A 17,770-nucleotide genomic window follows, 5' to 3' on the forward strand; every position below is an offset into this window, starting at 1 on the left:
CCTGCAGAATTAGCATCCGCCCTCCAGGCAATGCTGGAGATGATTCTGTAGTGGTTGATCAGTTTTCCACCATGTGACACCAATGCCAGGGTCCATGAGGCTGATGCAGAAGCTCTGCCCTTTTTTTTAATCTTTTGAGTCAGGGTCTCACTCTGTTGCCCAGGCTGGAGCTGGAGTGCAGTGAAATGCTCATGGCCACCACAGTCTTGACCTGCTGTGCTCAGGTAATCCTTAAGCCTCAACCTTCCAAGTAGCTGAGACTACAAGCACACGCCAACATACCTGGGGCCTTTTTTTAAAAAATTCTAGAGATGAAGTCTTGCCATGTTGCCCAGGCTGGTCTCGAGCCCTGGGCTCAGGCAATCCTCTTGTCCCCACCTTCCAAAGTGCTGGGATTACAGGTATGAGCCATCATGCCCGGCTAGAAGGTCTGTCCTGAATTATACAAGTTGGTCTTTAGAAGCACCTGACCAGTCAGGAATTTCAGATTCCAGGCTCACGCCAACTCATCCTCTCCTGAAAACTTTGCAATCATCTCAGAATGCTAAATTAGTCTTTCTTCTAAATCTCCTGTCCCAGGTGCCGACTGGGTCTCACCTCCTGCTGACATATGACAACTCATGGCACCTTAGGACCACCACTAGATTCATACCTACGTAAAGCAAATTATTTGCTCCAAGTAGAAGATGATTTTATCATCCAGAGGAGATAACAGTTTTCCTCTAAGCTCCCTGTAATATCCCACCATCTTTTTTCACCTCCCCTTCCTAAATTTATTTCTCTATCACTTGCCCATTACACCGTTCATTTACCCACTCAACAGACTTTTCTGGAGTGCTTGTCACATGCAAGGCACTGCTGAAGAACGAAACACGTGGCTCACGTGGGCCCTACTTTCAAGGAGCTTGGAGGTTGGTAGAGTTGCCTGGATCTTTTTACAGTTCATTCTTTGTAGCTTTTAGTATCAAAGTGCTACTAGCTTGGAATGTTCTCAAACAGCTTGAGTCATTCTCATGCAAATATTCCACGAAGTGAATGCTCTGTTGTTTGCTCCGTGGTTATGGTGTACTGGGCATCAGGACAGGATGTGTCTTTTACTCCTAAATAATGGAATTGTGCCTCCAATTCAAAACAACATGGCATACATGCTTATGTTTCTGCCAATAAGGTAGAAACAAAAAAGAAAGAAAAGCAAGCTGTGTGCACACTACACAAAATAGTTAGGTGGATACTTGAACACAAAATCATTTTAAAGCCATACGTTCATGGCCTTGTCATGTGCTGATATGGTAAAAATAGTTGCCTGAGCTACCAGAAGAGAACCCCCAAAAGAGAAACCCCTGAAATACTGCCCTGGGAGCAGTGCCTCTGTCTGCCATGTGACCACAGCAAGGAGAACCATCATGCATCTGCTAACTCTGATTTCATGCCAACCTGGCGTTCTCCTACTTTGCTTTATTCAAATGAAATCACTTACTTTCCTGAAACACTAACAAAATAAAGATCCACAGCTAGCAAAGCACATGGGATTGTCTATTATTAGACTAGGCAAAACCTGGAGTAGCAGGAAAGTGTGGTGATTTTCAAAAAAGCACATATGGCAATGTTGAATAGGAAGGCCATGGTGCAGGGAACTGGTTTTGTGGCCTCCTTTAACAGGAGGAGATGTTTCCTGGCAGAGTAAAGCAGCTGGGAGTGCACATATATCCTGGGCCTAGGGTGAAGCGTGTCACTAATGTGCCCAAGGTGCCTCCAGGTTGGCCTTTCCCTGACTTCAGTCTCCCCCTTGTAAGGGGTGTCTGTGCCTGAAGTTTGCCAGGAGAGGCCCAAGGCTTCTCCTGAGATCTGCAGAAACATACTCTGTAGTAGTTAGAGCACACTGACATCCCCAGGTGGTAAGAGCTCTGGAAACGCAAAGCACAATCAGAGGCCATGGGGCGTGGGCTGTCAAGAGGAGTCAGCAAATCAACGTGAATGTTGTGCTGAGGAGCAGAATTTCTAATGGAATCTGGGTGTCAGCAATTCATGCTCTGCTGTGCAGAGCTTCAGGAAGAGCCCATGCAGGAGAAGTTCGGGTTGGAAAGGAATCCCGAAGCCTGTGCCTACTCTCTTTGCCCTGCCCTGGGACACTCCGGATCCTCCAAATTCCATCACCAGCCTTCCTAACTCCTGTCCTAACCCCAAAATGCTTTCTAAGATCAGCCTTCCAGAAGGAACTGTTGATAGCTGCTGAGATGATTGCCAGGATCCACAGAAATCAATCTCTTCCATTACTCTGGGGTCTCGGTGGATCTTTGTTAATGAGGTAGCTCAGTTGTGAGTTGATGCATGTGATGTGTGCCGTCCGCCACTCAAAGCTATAGTTTTCCCTTTTTTTATCTGCAAGACTATAAAAATACCAGCATTTCTCCCCGTTTTATAAAAATGATTTTTAGGAAAAAATACACATAGGTCTTCCCGGTTACACTTCTGTTCCATCTTGTAAATTGTTGTGAACTCTGACCTCCAGGTTCAACCTTTTTACTTTAGCACCTTTGAATGCACATGCCCCCTCAGCTTCGCTCAGGATGTTGACATTGCGCACCGTGCAGTACTGTCTGTTTACATTCTTCTCCACCCTGTCCAGGTGCCGCTTGGGCACATCCACCTTAGTATTCAGAGGGTATGCCTCCAAAAAGTTCCCCATGGGCTGTTTCTTCCTCTGCCTCTGACATTTCCTGGTGATGAAACAAGCCACCAAGAACACCAGAAGTAGAAGCATGATAGCGGCAAGGGCACTGCCGATAGATGCCCCGGTCTGGGACAGAGACGCGGCCACCACTGGCTCTTGCATCTCCAGGTTCAGGGATTTCATATTGGTGCCATTCTTGACTTGGTCTCCTTCATTATCATAGATGAGGGAATCATCAAGGATCAGCCAGCCACTGGGGTCCACCAGATCCCTTCGGTTGCGCCTCAGAGGGGCTGTGAGGGAGCGCTGGACCCGGGGGCCTGAGATGGTGTCAGGGCCGATGATGTAGATCACCTGGAGGTACCACTGGTGACCTGCTTCCACCTGCAGGAGGAGGGAGACAAGGAGACAAACCAAACATGGCATCACTGCCCACAGACCACCTCTGAAGAAAGGAAGTGGGGAGATCATTGCTGCATATGCCTTGGCAGGCAAACAGTTTCAAGAAAAGCATTAGCATTGGCTGGTGTCTACTAATACACAGAAAACTGAACCAAATATTATGGGTTCTATTTTATTTCCAGATTAGTGATCTTGAGTCAGTTGTTCACATTTTTTTTTTTTGTTTCCCTACCTGTATATGGAATAGCCTGAGAATTTATCATTCATGGTCTCTTTAGCTACCTGAATGTTTATGATTTGTTGGTCTTTATTGATAGCAGTGAAATAGTAGCATTAATAACCACATTTATTCCCAGTGACCACTAATTGCTTGTGATGCCAATCTACTAACAAACTTCAGCTGAAATGGAGTCATTCACCACATATTCACTATTCATCTACTCTATTCATCTATTCTATCTATCTATACACAGATACTTAACAACCATCTGCTAAATCTAAATGCTTCCTGAATCATCCCAAGAGGTTTCATCATCAAGTATTTTACTTTCCTCTCATTTGCCCTCATTGAAACCTTCCATGGTGTGTATATATATATATATATATATATACCATAGAAGGTTTATATATGTGTGTGTGTGTGTGTGTGTGTGTGTGTGTGTGTATGTGTGTGTGTGTATTAAACATATATATAAAATATATAAAATATTAAATAGTTCTGAAAAGTGATGGAATACTATTTGGAAACAGGAAAAAAAGGGAAATTTTATCTTGGAAGTTCATGTTTGCTGCTGGAACTTAGGATATTTTTGTTTATCAAAAACTAGTAATTCTTGCCATTCTAAGTTGCCATGTTGTATTTATGATTTTGTTAATGCTTTTCACATGCCTGTGCAAAGCAGCTGGTTCAGCATGGAACCCAAAAGGTAAGCAGAATAAAAGAACGTAGAAATAATTGGATTATCCTACGCAACCCTAATATACCCAGTGACAAGTGACTCTAGGCAAATTAAAGAATTTTATCATTGCTTTGGTCTCCTGGGAATGGATAGGGAGAATTTGGGTGAATAATAAGCTTAACAACAACAAAAAAGACCTGCCACCAAGAATGCTATATAAAGAAACTGATAGTCCAGACATGATGAGACCTCTTTTTTGCAAGCTTTAAAGTGGACTCGGTCTTCAGCTTCTTCTCTTCTCACCACACTCACCTTATAGAGTGCATCTACTTTCAGAGTGAATCCATCCACACCTGGCATGCTGCTGACCATGTGGAAATCAGGCAACTCCGAAGCAAAGTGAGCCTCAAAAGGCACATCATGGAAATATTTATCTGTCACCTCTGGCTGACTACGGTCCTGGAATTTCAGGAAAGAGACATGCAAGAATTAGAAAGCTGGAAGCCCTATGCTGGTAAGTGGCTGTTACCAGGAGAAGAGGACTCTTTCCTCCTGTTCAGGTTAGGTGGGAAGGTCCTTGCTAGGGAAGCCCTCTCCTTTAGTCAGTGGCTTCAAAAGAAGACACTTAGTGGCGTCCATGATCCCAAAGGGCAAAGAGGGGAATAGTCGAGATCAATAATTCTCAAGCTACTTGGTGCAGGACCCTTTAAACACTCAAAATTTAAGGACTCTAAGGAGGCTTTGTTTCTGTGACTTATATCCATCCGTATTTATATTGTGTTGAAAATTAAATCTGAAACATTTTTAAATGCTTATGTATTGATCCATTTTAAAATGACAATGAAAAATTTATTCCATGTTAACCTAAGTAAGAGTTTTTTTTTAGTGAAACCACCTGTATTCATCCCCTTCATTGTTTTACATGTTTGCAAGTCTTTAGAAAAGAACAGGATTCTCATAAGTGCTTCTGAATTCAACCAGTTGTGATATGCTATTTTGGCTGAGATATGTGAAGACACTCTAGCCGCACACAGCTCTGTAGCTAGAAAAGGGAGGAATGTCTTCACAGCTTTTTCAGATGACTATGGCTGGTCTTACATGAGACTAAGTCAAAACTTGGTAGATAGTATTTTTTAAAGTTAGGTACAATGTGGGGTCTGAAGTCATATCCATAAATGTTTTATAGTCTCTACCTCATGAAGAAATACATACAAAAAAGGCAGACATCATCATACTTCTATAAAAATGGTTTTGACTTTGCTGACCTCCTGGAAGAGGACTAGGGACATTCAGAGTCCCTGGACCATCCTTTGAGAAACACTTGCCTAGAGTTTTCTCTTCCGGGGACAGCAATAATAGCTTGCCTTACTATCCACCGTCACCATCACATTTGAGAGAGAGAGGGAGAGAACCAACAAGAGTGTGCGCTATTACTTTAGACAGAACTCATAGCTGAGGAAATCCACTTCAGTGTCTGCTCTTTAACACTATAGTCAGCATACCAGCAGCAGGAATCTGTGTTTGAGGTGTCTGTTTGGCTGAATGCATCCATACTGTGGTCCTTCATTATAGATAGTTCCCGTAGGATCAAAGAAAGGCACGTAGCCATCCTTGCCAGTACAGAGATAGACTTTCTCCAGCTGGAGTTTGTAGGCAGAATTAAGATTTTGTTCTGGATTCCAAAGTACTCGGCCATAAAGAATTTGACCTGAAAAGATTGAAAGGCATCTGTTAGGACAGACTTTAATATCGAAGAAAAAAAAAAAAAACAAGGATAGAAAGAATTTAACATTTTCTCCTAGAGTCCAAAGTACTTTCTTATGAAGAACTCTGGGATTCCATGTGCCCCTAAAATACTCGTTCAAGCATCTACTGCTTTTTGTGTTATTATTATTATTACTAGTCTCTGGGTCTACTTCCTAAGGGACATTTATTGCTTCTTCTATCAGTAGCCATTACTTAAGCATTTAAGATATGCAAAGCACTCTGTTACGCAGGGTGGATTCAAAGGTGAGTGAGATGCAGTTGACAGAAATAAAAGCAGAGTGAGTGATAAAAATAGTTCACATTGGTCAAACTCATACTATTTGCTGGCTACTGTCTTAAGTCCTTCTTGTGTGATAAGTCATGTAGTGCTCACAGTTTTACAGGTGAGAAAATTGAGGCACTGAGTGACTGAGTGACTTGTTGAAGGTCACAGACCCAGCAAGTGCTGAGGGTGGGACTTAAAGTCAAGGTATTTGGGCTCTAAAACCAAACCACCCCAACCCTGATTAGCCACCACAACACTACACTGTTGCATCGACGATAGAGGAAGGAATGCCATGGTAAGAGCACAAAGTCAAGGGCAGAAATCTGTCTGGCAAAAAGTATGGGAGGACTCCAAGGGAGACGAAATCTAAGCAGTGTCTTGAGACATGAGTAGGCACATGTGGAATGAAAGAGAGGCAGGAGAGAACATTTGAGGCAAAAAAAATCCATGTAGCCAGGCTCGGTGGCTCAGCCTGTAATCCCACGCCTTTGGGAGGCTGAGGTGAGTGGATTGCCTGAGCCTGTGGGTTCGAGACCCACCTGGGCAGGCAAGACTTCATCTCTACAATAAATCAAAAAATTAGCCGGGCGTGGTAGTGCGCGCCTGTAGTTCCAGCTACGTGGAAGGCTGAGGCGGAAGGATCGCCAGAGCCCAGCAGGTCAAGGCTGTGGTGGCCGGGAGCGGCCATTGCATTCCAGTCTGGGCGACAGAGTGAGACTCCAACTCAAAAAAAAAAAAAGTCCATGTATAAAACCCTGCTTCAGGGGTGTGATTCCTGGCGTGGCCTCTGTCTCTTGGGCCTGCTGTGGTACCACTCTTGAACAGCACTTTCTTCTTTAATCCTTCCAGGAGCCCCTAAGATGGGTTAAGTTATTATCCCCATTGTAAGTGACTTATCCAAAGTTCCATAGTGATGATGTGCTAGAAGGAGGACTTGAGCACGAATTCGTCCAATTTCAAATGCTCGTCCCAAGTACTGATCATGTGCTGAGTAAGCCAGTGTGACTGGAGTGAAGGATATGTGGAGACTTTGGTGGAGTAGACAGACTTTCCTTGCTGAGGAGGCTGGCCTTAACTATGTGAATAATAAGAAACACTGGGATTTTTTTAAAACATATTTTATTTTAATGAATGAATTTTTAAAGACAGGGTCTCACCCTGTCACCCAGGCTAGAGTAAAATGACTCTATCATAGCTCACTGTAGCATCTAACTCCTGGGCTCAAGCAATCCTCTTGCCTCAGCCTCCTACATAACTGGTATTACTGGTGCATGCTACTATGCCCAGCTAATGTTTTTTAAAAAAAATTGTAGCGATGAAGTCTCGCTATATTGCTCAGGCGGGTTTGGAACTCCTGGCCTCAAACAATCCTACTTCCTTGGCCTCTCAAAGTGCTACAGGCATGAGCCACCATGCCTGTACTGGAAGTTTTCGAGCAGAGTAGTAATATCAATACACATGGGCCTTAGAAACATGGAGAATGAGCCAAGGACAAACAGAGTCACAATACAGAGACACAGTAGGAGCTCTCTGAATGGTCTAATAAGAGACAGGCATCTAGAATATGACTGCAAGCAAAGGGGGGTGAGTCCAGAAGTCATCTAGAAGTCATTCATCTTAATGACAGATGGGTGTGGGCATGGAGGAGGAGTTGAGGGTGATCCTGAGGTTCTTGGTTAGGCACCTAGAGGAGGGTAATGCATCAGTGGGAGGGGCATCCTTAGAAGGAAACAGGTCAGCCAGGCTCGGTGGCTCAGCCTGTAATCCCGCGCCTTTTGGAGGCTGAGGTGAGTGGATTGCCTGAGCCCGCGGGTTCGAGACCCACCCGGGCAGCGATATCTCATCTCTACAATAAATCAAAAAATCAGCTGGGCGTGGTAGCGCATGCCTGTAATTCCAGCTACTTGGAAGGCTGAGGTGGAAGGATCGCCGGAACCCAGTAGGTCGAGGCTGCGGTAGCCGGGAGAGGCCACTGCACTCCAGTCTGGGCGACAGAGACTCCAACTCAAAAAAAAAAGAAGACAAGTCCAAGCCTGACATTCCTAGAGGTCTGAAAGTCATCCCACTTGGAGAGCTTCCGTAGTTTGGAAACACAGAAATGACACTCAAGGGACTTCAGGGTCAAAGTCACATTTTATGGGCAGTGGTGTGGCAGAGTGGAAGTCTAGGAAGTTCAGAGGGTGGTTCATGCCTCGATGACCAGAGGCAGCACTTAGGATAAAATGAGTGAGCACGGATCCTGGGTCATTAACATGGAAGACCAAGGAGAGCAAGAAGATGTGATCTGAGAGGCAAGATGATGTTGGTGAGGCTGATGCAAAGGAAACCAAACAGGAGAAAGTGTCATACCCATGGGCTTGGTGTCATCAAAAAGAGAAAGAAAAGATTCTAGCCTGCAGCAAGAGAAAAGAAGAGTAGCAGTAAAGATGGCCGTTTCTATCTAGAAAAGCATGCTGGAGAGTATGTATGCTTGACCTCCCTTTGAGAGTAGGAAGTAGTGGGGGATGGCATTGCAATCTCTCTGAAGAATTGAGAAATAAAATATCTTACCCAAAAGTAGACAGTGTCCTGGAGTCTGGTCGGAAATGCCAGTCTCCTTACTACTCAGGCCAGTCGTCACAGTGCCAAACATGTGATTTGCTTTTGAAATACCATGGAAGAAGTACATGGGTCTGATCCCTGACTCAGCCTTGCCTATCCTGGGGAACCCTCACTGGGAGCTGACTGTTAGTTGATGAGCAGCGATGCTCATCCAGAGACCTCCCACAATGCATCTTCCCCCAGGCAGGGCCTCTTTCTGCAGGGGAAGAGGCAACATACCTTTCGAGAAGGCTCCTTTGTAATCCATTTCTGCCAGTGACATATCCGATGTATTGGGATCCATCAGGAACACCTTCTCGTTATTGCAGAGCTGAAACTCAGTGTTGAGTGAATACACGACCGGCACGGGGCGGTTGGTCTGCTGGAATGCAATGGGTATCAGAAACCTAAATGTGGGAGAGATGAGAGCTCTGTGAGGGCAGGGTCCGCTTCACATGGGTCTCCAAGTCCCTCTTTTTCCCCATCCTTCTCAGGACTTGCACAGAGCTTTGCTGTGGGCACTAAACATTGAATAAAGAGATGTGTGCAGGGAGAGGACTTTATTTGGTCATTATCAGGTTAATCTGCTCTTTTGAACAGGATAATTAATTAGCCGTTAGAACTCTTTGGTAGCCCCCTTTTTGTGTCTCTTCATTCTGGGGGCCCCCGGAGATGCTCCTTGATTGCTAAAGGGCTTGCTGCCATGGCGTCCCGCTGGATTTCTTTCCAGAGCCGCATGCTCTGAGATCTTGACTCTTTCAGCCCCATCACAACTGTTTCTACCCCATGACCCACTTCCAGGATGTTGCTGGCGATGCTCTCCTGCCTCACCCCTTACTCCTGCCTCCTTTTTCATGAGCCCCTTCCTTTTCTGCCTCCTTCTGACAGGTAAGGGCCCCTTGGGGCCCCCTCCCGGGACAACTACTGCTCTCCCTGGATAATTCTGCCCAAGGTAATCTCAGCCTTCTCACTGAGTGTATCTCAGAGGTAGTGATGTCAAGTTTAACTCTAGCCCAGATTTCTCCTTTAAGCTCCAGAAACACACATCTGGCTGCCAATTGGTAGCTCAAACTCAGCATGCTTTCAAACCATTGTTCCTCTTTTCTCTTAGGAGAGACCCAGTTCCTGCCCCACAGAAACTTTAGCACATGTGTACCAAGAAATAATGTATATAAAAGAATATTCTTTGTAATAGAGAGAATCTAGAATAATAAACCAAATAGTGGGTCAAATCCATTGTGGAATATTTCTACAATTAATATTGTAATGCGGTGGACAACAAACTACAGCTATGTGAATCAACACAAATGAATCAGCAATGACTCACTGAGTTAAAAAAAAAAAAAAAGCAGCAGTATGTAGTATGAAATTTGCATATAATGGTCGCTCCCTTATCTGCGGTTTCATTTTTCATGGTTTCAGTTACCTGCAGTCTAAGGTGGCCCAAAATATTTCATGGACAATTCCAGAAATAAACAATTCCTAAGTTTTAAATTGCACACTGCTTGTGTAGCATGATGAAATCTCATGCTGTTCTGCTCACATCCATCTCAGGACATGAGTCCTCCCGGTCGTATGTCTCCACATTGGACACACCTCCAACCCTCAGTCATTTGGTAGCCATCTTGGCTGTCAGATTGAAAACACAGTATGTATAGGGCTTGGTAATATCCACAGCTTCAGGCACCCACTGAGGGTCTTGGAGTGAACGAGGATAAAGGTGGACGACCATATAGAGTTCAAACATTTGCAAAACCATGTAGAAGTAAACACAAGGTAAACCATAAACCCAAATAAGGAGTGATCAATACAAATATCAGGTTAGTGGTTATCCTAGTGGAAAAGAGGGAGAGTGATTGGATAGGGGTACTGAGGTATTTAGAAAGTTCTGGTAATGCTGTGTTTCTTGAAGAGGATGATAGATCCATATAGAGACAAAGTTTTCTGTATATCTGAAATATGCATAATTTGGAAAAATTACAGATGAGTGATATCCAATCACATTATTTGCCCTATGTAGCCAATAACCATTTTCCTGGTTACCTTTCCTCCCTCACTTGGCTCCCTCACTTGGCTCTCTCTGGCATTGCTCCTGCCATCAGGCTTAGGGACTTCCGCGTTCTCATGGATGCAGCACCCACCTCTCCAGTCTGTCTGCTCCTGAGCTCCTCAACTCCACAGAGCACACTCTCTACCCACTGAGTACACTACACTTCACTGCCCCAATATGTACCATCACCATCAGGCTTGGGGACTTCAGCGTCCTCATGGATGCAGCACCCACCTCCCCAGACTGTCCACTCTTGAGCTCCATGGGGTATGCTCTCCACCCACTGAGTCCCCTGCCCTTCATAGCCCTACTGTGCACCACCACCATCAGTCTTGGGGACTGAAGTCTTTAGCATCCCCACAGATGCAGCCCGACCCCAGCATGTCTACTCCCAAGCTCCTCACCTCCACAAGGCACTCTCTCCACCCGCCCTTCACAGCTCTACCATGCACTGTCTCATTTCCAACACTGCACTTTCTACCACCCCAGTCTTCCCAGTTCCTCCCTTCTCTTACTCCTGCTTCCCAACTAATAACTACATTAGGACCCCAAACCCCTCTCCAGGGCACAGAGGAATGGGAGGACAGTTTGCACATGCTTGGTAGGAATGTATATGCACAATTACATGTTTACAAACAGTTTCATAAAAGGGTTTCTTAAAGAGTTAAGTATACATGTATCACATGATCCAACCACTCCATTTTTAGGTATTTACACAAGAAAACAGAAAACGCATATCCACATGAGTCTTGTACATATGTGCTCCTAGCAGCTTTATTTATCATAGTCCAGGACTGGAAGCCACTCAAGTGTCTATCCATTGATGAACTGATAAATTATAATACATCCATACCATGGAATATAACTCAGCAGTAACAGGAATAAACTACTGATTGTGTTCTCTCACATTGTACTACACAACATGGAAGAATCAAAATAATCACACTGAGTGAAATGAGCCAGAGAAACAGAATTCATACTGTATGACACCATTTATGGAAAATTCTAGAAAATGCAAACATCTCTAGTGACTGAAAGCAGATCAGTGGATAGCTAGGGAGAGGGAAGGGGTGGGTGGGAGGCAGGAACTACAAGGGGCATAGGACAACTATCTTGATATGGACATGTTCATTATCCCGACTATGGCATTCTTACAAGTGTGTACACACATAAACATTTATCAAATTGTGTGCTTCAAATATGAGTTTATTTTGCATCAGTAATGATGGTTTAAAAACAGTTCAGTTCTGCCTACTCTGCTAGTGACAGCCCTCTTGTGAGTCTACTTCTCGACGCTCTGTGATGACTGTTCCACCTCCTCTTCCTTCTCAGCCTCCACATTCCTCAACTCCAGCCAGGGCATGGCTTCTCATTTCACAGGGGCAGCAGAATCATCCAGATCCACTCTGTCATCCTCACCCTCCTACTCCGCTAATTCTCCCTTCACTGCATCCACAGCTCTGCTCTTCCTCCTGTGTGGATAAACTCTCCTCTGTGCTTCCAGGGGAGGTCAGCCCTTCCCTTGGGCTCTGGATCCATCCCTTTGCCCTACCCTGGATGTGGCTCTGCAAATCTTGCCTTTGTGCCCTGTACTAAATTTCCCCCCACATCACTGGATTATTGCCATCCACATACAACATCCTGAAGGTGTTCACCCTAAAACACAAACAAATAAAAACTTCTTCTCACTTGATCCTTCATCTCTTTCTTGTTACTACCCCTTTGCTCTGTTCTTTACAGCAAGATTCCTTAAACATGTTTATCCTGTGTCTCCACCTTCTCACTTCTCTCAGGAACTCCCTCCATTCAGGCTTGTGTTCCCCTCGGTCCAATGAACCTGCCCTTGGAGAAGATCATCAATGACCTCAGTATTACAAATCCAACGTCCAATCCTGTCTTTTAACTTAAGTCACATTTCAAACAGTCTTCTCTAAATGTTCATTTCAGACTTTGTCTTCAGCATCTTCCCTCAGAAGTGTTTTTTTATATATTTTGATAACTCCTAGAAATGTGACCCTAGACTGTAAACAGCCGAGAACACAGCTTACTTCAAGCCTCTGCTCTAACCTCGTGCTAAAATCTCAGTGCCTAGGCCAGAGCAAAGCGCATAAGAGTTAAATAAATACTGAATGAACAAACGTTATGAGTGAATGCATGAATATATGGCACAAGACAGACAGTCTCAGGTTTTAGGTGGATATGGGCTGGTGCATGGTTAGCATGCTCTAGAATGCCTCCACCAACACTGAATCAGTGGACACTGAGCCATCGCTCCTAGGAGAAATGCAGGGTTGGTTCTTGCGGTTGCTGGTCACATTGTCATCAACCAATCAATACATAACATTGTTTCATGTGTGTTTCTGTTTAAGGAGTCCTACTTAATATACATTATTGATTCACTAACATGAGCTCATGGTTATCTAACACTCCAGAAGGCACATCACAGCCTTCTTGGGCTTAGAAGTACTAGAAAACACTTCAACACTATGCTTAGGAGCCGTTTTTAAATAAAGAAATCAATAACAAAGAGCACCAAAGTGTGAAAGACATGGCATTAAACAGACCTCACAAAGGACACCGGTTTGTAGTATGAAAGCTGAAACAAAGAGGCAGAATGTCACCTTATCTGACCTCAGCTGGGGACATGTGTGGTAGGTGACTAGAACATTTTGCCACTCTGTGCACAGCAGTGAATATCTGTGAAAGCACCATGAATGTTGATTTGGGGGATACAAATAAAAATCAGTGAGTGAGAGAGTTCACAACTAAAGGAATCCACAAATAAGGAGACTTGACTGTATTTTCCTACCTTTCCGGGGCGTGTGCAGTACAGGCCAGAGGCTTCTCTCCAGGGTCGACCCATGGCTGCGTGGGCTGTACTGTGCAGGGGATCAGGTAGATGGTGTACTCCCCCGAATAGTCTTTCCTGGAACATGCAGAGCAGACTGTGGTCAGAGGGAGCAATGCATAGGTGCCTGGAGGATCCAGAAAGACATGGACATCTCTGAACAGCTTTCGGGTGGCATTTGTGTCTAGCACCCAAGGACTTTACAAGTCTGCAGACACCCTCCTCAACTCATTTCTGTTCATTCTAATCTTCAGAGCATTACCCAGAGGCACTGAACAGAGTGACTTTTATTATTTAAGTTCTCATGAGCACAGCTGAGAAAGATACACTGTCTATAAAAAACCTGAACGGCTCAGGTGATGCCAGAACAACTCTCGCCTTTTCCTTTAGGCATCAAGAAACTCATTTGATGATTTCTGTTTAGTGTTTCTTGCAGGCTGACACCCTCTCTAACACCTTCCCAAGTGCAAGAAAAGAGGCTTTTGTTTATTAAGATGTGACGGTGTCAGGTGTTACTCAGAGAGGAGGAGCGAGCTTCTCGGGATGACAGGGTGCCATTCTAGAGCGCGTGGAGGCTGAGCCTTGTAGCACACCTGCCTATTTCACTGGCACTCAGCCCTGAGGCTCCCTTTGAGCTCTGCAGCCTTATGCCCTTGTGAAATCGAAAAGCAAGGTCACTTCTCACTGGAGCCTCCTCACGTGTGGCCTGGGACCCTCAACGTCGTGAACCTTTGCATCCCTCACCCACTCTATCCACACTTATCATGGGGTAGCAGCCCAGCCCAGGCAAGTGACTGGAAGGTAGCCAAGTATCTGGAAACTTCGGGAAGCTTGGGGGGCTAAAAGCTCGGGTTGGGAATCTTCATGATACTATCATGAGTGAGTGATCTGTAAACAGTTCTCACAAATGCTGTGCTTGTTCTTTGACCATTTCTTTAATACTTACCTATGTATTAGTAAATGGTGATAGCAAAGATTTGGTGGAAAAAGAAAACTTTATGTCATATCCTGGGGCCAGTTTAGTGAAGTGGCCCAGGTTGGAAGCTGGCAGTCTAAGTTTGGTTTGGCTTCGCCTCAGCCATGGTTGCATGACTTTAGACAAACCATGCAAACATGCAGGGCCTTTGTTTCTAAACTCCTGCCTATTCTTAAAGTCTGTATGTCTGCAGTTTTCCCATGTGATTCTCATCTTCTTCCAAAGCCTGGATCAGCAGGAAATTCAAAGTCAATGAGAGTGAGCACATAGGGTACGAGCAGTAACCCTGAATTAAGAGGAATATCCACTTAGTAGAGTGACCCATGCCAGATCTCGGGCTTCTCTGCTGGGGCCCATAGGGGCTCTCCCTGCACTGCGGAGTGAAAGTTGACTCTGTCCTGTTTAACCAAACCCTGCAGAGTGGCTCCACCCCCTCAATTCTTGCAAGTCTCATTTATCACCCTTTTCCTTGCTCACTCCCCTCCAGCCACACTGGCCAAAATACTACATCCTAGGACCTCTGCTGTGGATGAGCATGGCCAACATGGCCGACTACCTCCCTCCTTCAAGTCTACTCAGGTGAGGTCTACAGGGAACAGCCTGACTAAGACCATAATGCCTGTGTCCTGCTCTCCACCTTTTACTTTTCGGTGGCACGCATCACCTCTGACACACATCGTACCTGACTTGCTGCGTCTACTGTTGTGTGTCTTCTCACTATGAGTCCTGTATCCAGGGATCTTCATTTCATTTTCCAAGGTATTCCAAGTGCCCAGAACCTTCTCTAACACACAGTAAACATGTAACAAATATTTGCTGAGCAAATGAATGCAGGACCACGTGCACGGTCTCCCAGGCCTCTGTCCTGTTCTCCCATTCCTAAATACTGTTAGCTCAAGTTCCTTACTGTCCCTGCAAATGTGCCAATAATCACAGTCCTAGATGCAGGTCCTCAATCCAGTAGTCCTTCCCACCTCCTTTCTAAAAATTAACACTTCCCCTATTACCACATAGAACACACTTTGTCTCACATCCCCTGGGAAGCTGTGTGCAATCCCTGGCCTCCTCTGGGCTGTCTCCTCCCTGAACAACCACGGTCTTGATGTTCTGCACCTCTCAGTTTGCTCAGCCCAGAATGCGTGCCGGTGTTCTGCCTTCTGCCATTTATCTCCTTGCCTCAAAAGCAAGCTCCTAGAAGATGCTCATTCAGGACCTACCTGCGCTAAAACCTATGTCCTGGGATCTAAGATGAGGCAGTCGTGCTTTCTATCTGGGGAAGCTCACGGACTAGTTAAAAATATGGGAGACCAACATAAAATAATGAGTTGTGCTATGACAAGCAGGAACAGGATGGAAGCCAGGTGGAGGGGCTGCCACCCTTGTGGGGAGTCAGGGACACTGCCATGGGGTCGACATTGGAACTTGGTCTCAGAGGCGTCCATGTTGCGGGAGGAAAAGGGAAGGAAGGGTAAAGGCATGGAGGTGTGAATGGGCTGAGGTTCAGGACTGGCAAGAGGTTTAATGTTGTTAGAGGCTGGGTTTGAAATGAGGCTGGAGGGGAGGGCTGTGCCTCATCTGCTACAGGAAGAGGATGAGTTTCATCCAGGAGGCCAGGAGTGTGGGGGTTGGAGAGGAAGCTGTTCTTAAAGGAGGACTGCTTCCCTGCTGGGTGTGGGGGTTGGGGAGGGAGGTACTCTTAAAGGAGGACTGCTTCCCTGCTACAAACTGGGACAAGATGCATGGATAGTCTCGTGAGGCTCCAGGAGGCACAGTCCTTGAAGACGATTACATTGGTTTCAATAAACCAATATATAATATGTAATAAAAAATACCTGATATGAGCTCAAACATTCATGATTAAGAGCATCTTTTTGAAAAGGATTCTTGGCAATGATATTATGGCCATGTTGTAAGTTGTATTTTTTTTTTTTTAAGATCACTATATTGGGAACCTGGTCCACTATCAGGGAAGAGGGGACCAGCTAGAAGCCCAAACATCCCCTGCATGAAACTTTCTAAGGTAGTAAAGCCTCATTTGTACTCACAACTCTAAAATTAAAAAAAAAAAAGAAAGAAAAGGATTCTTAAGACAATCTGCCATCTCTTAGCTGTAAAACTGGAAAATGATTTTAATTCTAAAGATGGTTCTTAATTCCACGCTCTGCACTATGGGGCTGAGGACATTCATGGCAGACTCCTGGTGGCCCACCTATCCTTCTCATGGTAGCTTTAATTCTATCTTTTTTTTCTGTTCTTCTCTTTGTAGATAGGGCGTTTTAATGTATTTATTCAGTTCTCATTCTACCTCTATGCTGGATGTGGGGTAAAGGAACAAATCTTGTTATTTATTTATAGGACACTGGCCTGTCAGGGATGATGCCTGGACTTATAACCAGAGACCCTAGATTTTTGCACTGGCTGCCATAGTTAAAATGACATTTCTCTGTTATGCTAAGATTTTAGTTAGACATATTTCCCGGAGCTCCCTGTAGGCAGGTGTGCCATGTGGTCAGGCCCCCCCTCTATCATGGGAGGCGAGTGGAAATACCTGGCCCATCCTGATCTCATTCTTGGAATTAGCATGAATATTTCCTAGTTACACCCAGAAATTGGTCTGAACTGGGTTTGTCTCTTTCTCTATTTGTTAGAGTGTTGTTTCCACCTACCTCCCTTTTAAAATAGAAGTACAGCTCCAGAGAAAAGTCCTATTTCCCAAGTCCTGAGGGAAACTGAAAGACTTTCAGAACTCCCTGCCAGAAGCCCCCGACATCATAATCACCTGTTATAAGAGCTTGTCGCTCTCCAGAGCTGGTGCGGAGAATCAAATGTTTGAGCACTCCACAACAGCTGCAGGTCAAATTCGATTCCTCCTAAGTGGTCTGGAGTCAAGATGAAGGATTTCACATCTGGGAGAGTGTGGTGCTCCATCACAAACTGTCCTATTTCAAGGGGAGACACATGTACTCGTTTGTGAGCTTTATTGTACTCATGGTGAAGCCCCTACCAAAGATAAGAACTGAATTAGCGTTCCTCTATCAACCAACTAGGGTGGTGTGCTTTTGCCCCTTAGAATATATTCCACACTGGTCAGGACAGCATGGCATTTCACCCAGCCCACATCCTGCTTATGATGTCATCATAGTTGTGGGCCTTTACTTATAAACGATATGAGCATGCCTTGTGGAAATGGGGCTAGTGAATACATTTTCACAGTAACAGGGGCTTTTATCTGACAATGAACATTGAATATACATAGCTCTGAATTCTAACCAATATGCTTCTTGAAGGTAGAAAGGTCTCAGTAGTTTATAG

The 17,770-nt window shown here is 44.9% G+C and overlaps 1 protein-coding gene across 1 annotated transcript in view; it reads right to left on the minus strand.

The window, feature by feature from the left end:
* Positions 1-2,070: 2,070 nt before the first annotated feature.
* FRAS1 (Fraser extracellular matrix complex subunit 1) overlaps positions 2,071-17,770 on the minus strand; it is a 195,434-nt gene continuing 179,734 nt past the window's right edge. The window contains exons 52-57 of the mRNA XM_021708269.1: positions 17,238-17,397; positions 13,444-13,560; positions 8,825-8,991; positions 5,475-5,680; positions 4,285-4,431; positions 2,071-3,055 (exon numbers count right to left, since the gene is read on the minus strand). Of these exons, the coding sequence (XP_021563944.1) occupies positions 2,462-3,055; positions 4,285-4,431; positions 5,475-5,680; positions 8,825-8,991; positions 13,444-13,560; positions 17,238-17,397 (1,391 nt within the window). The 3' untranslated portion in view covers positions 2,071-2,461. The remainder of the gene's footprint in view (positions 3,056-4,284; positions 4,432-5,474; positions 5,681-8,824; positions 8,992-13,443; positions 13,561-17,237; positions 17,398-17,770) is intronic.

Source organism: Carlito syrichta, unplaced genomic scaffold, assembly GCF_000164805.1.
Source record: "Carlito syrichta isolate Samal-C Ts95f unplaced genomic scaffold, Tarsius_syrichta-2.0.1 Scaffold135687, whole genome shotgun sequence".
Taxonomy (NCBI): domain Eukaryota; kingdom Metazoa; phylum Chordata; class Mammalia; order Primates; family Tarsiidae; genus Carlito; species Carlito syrichta.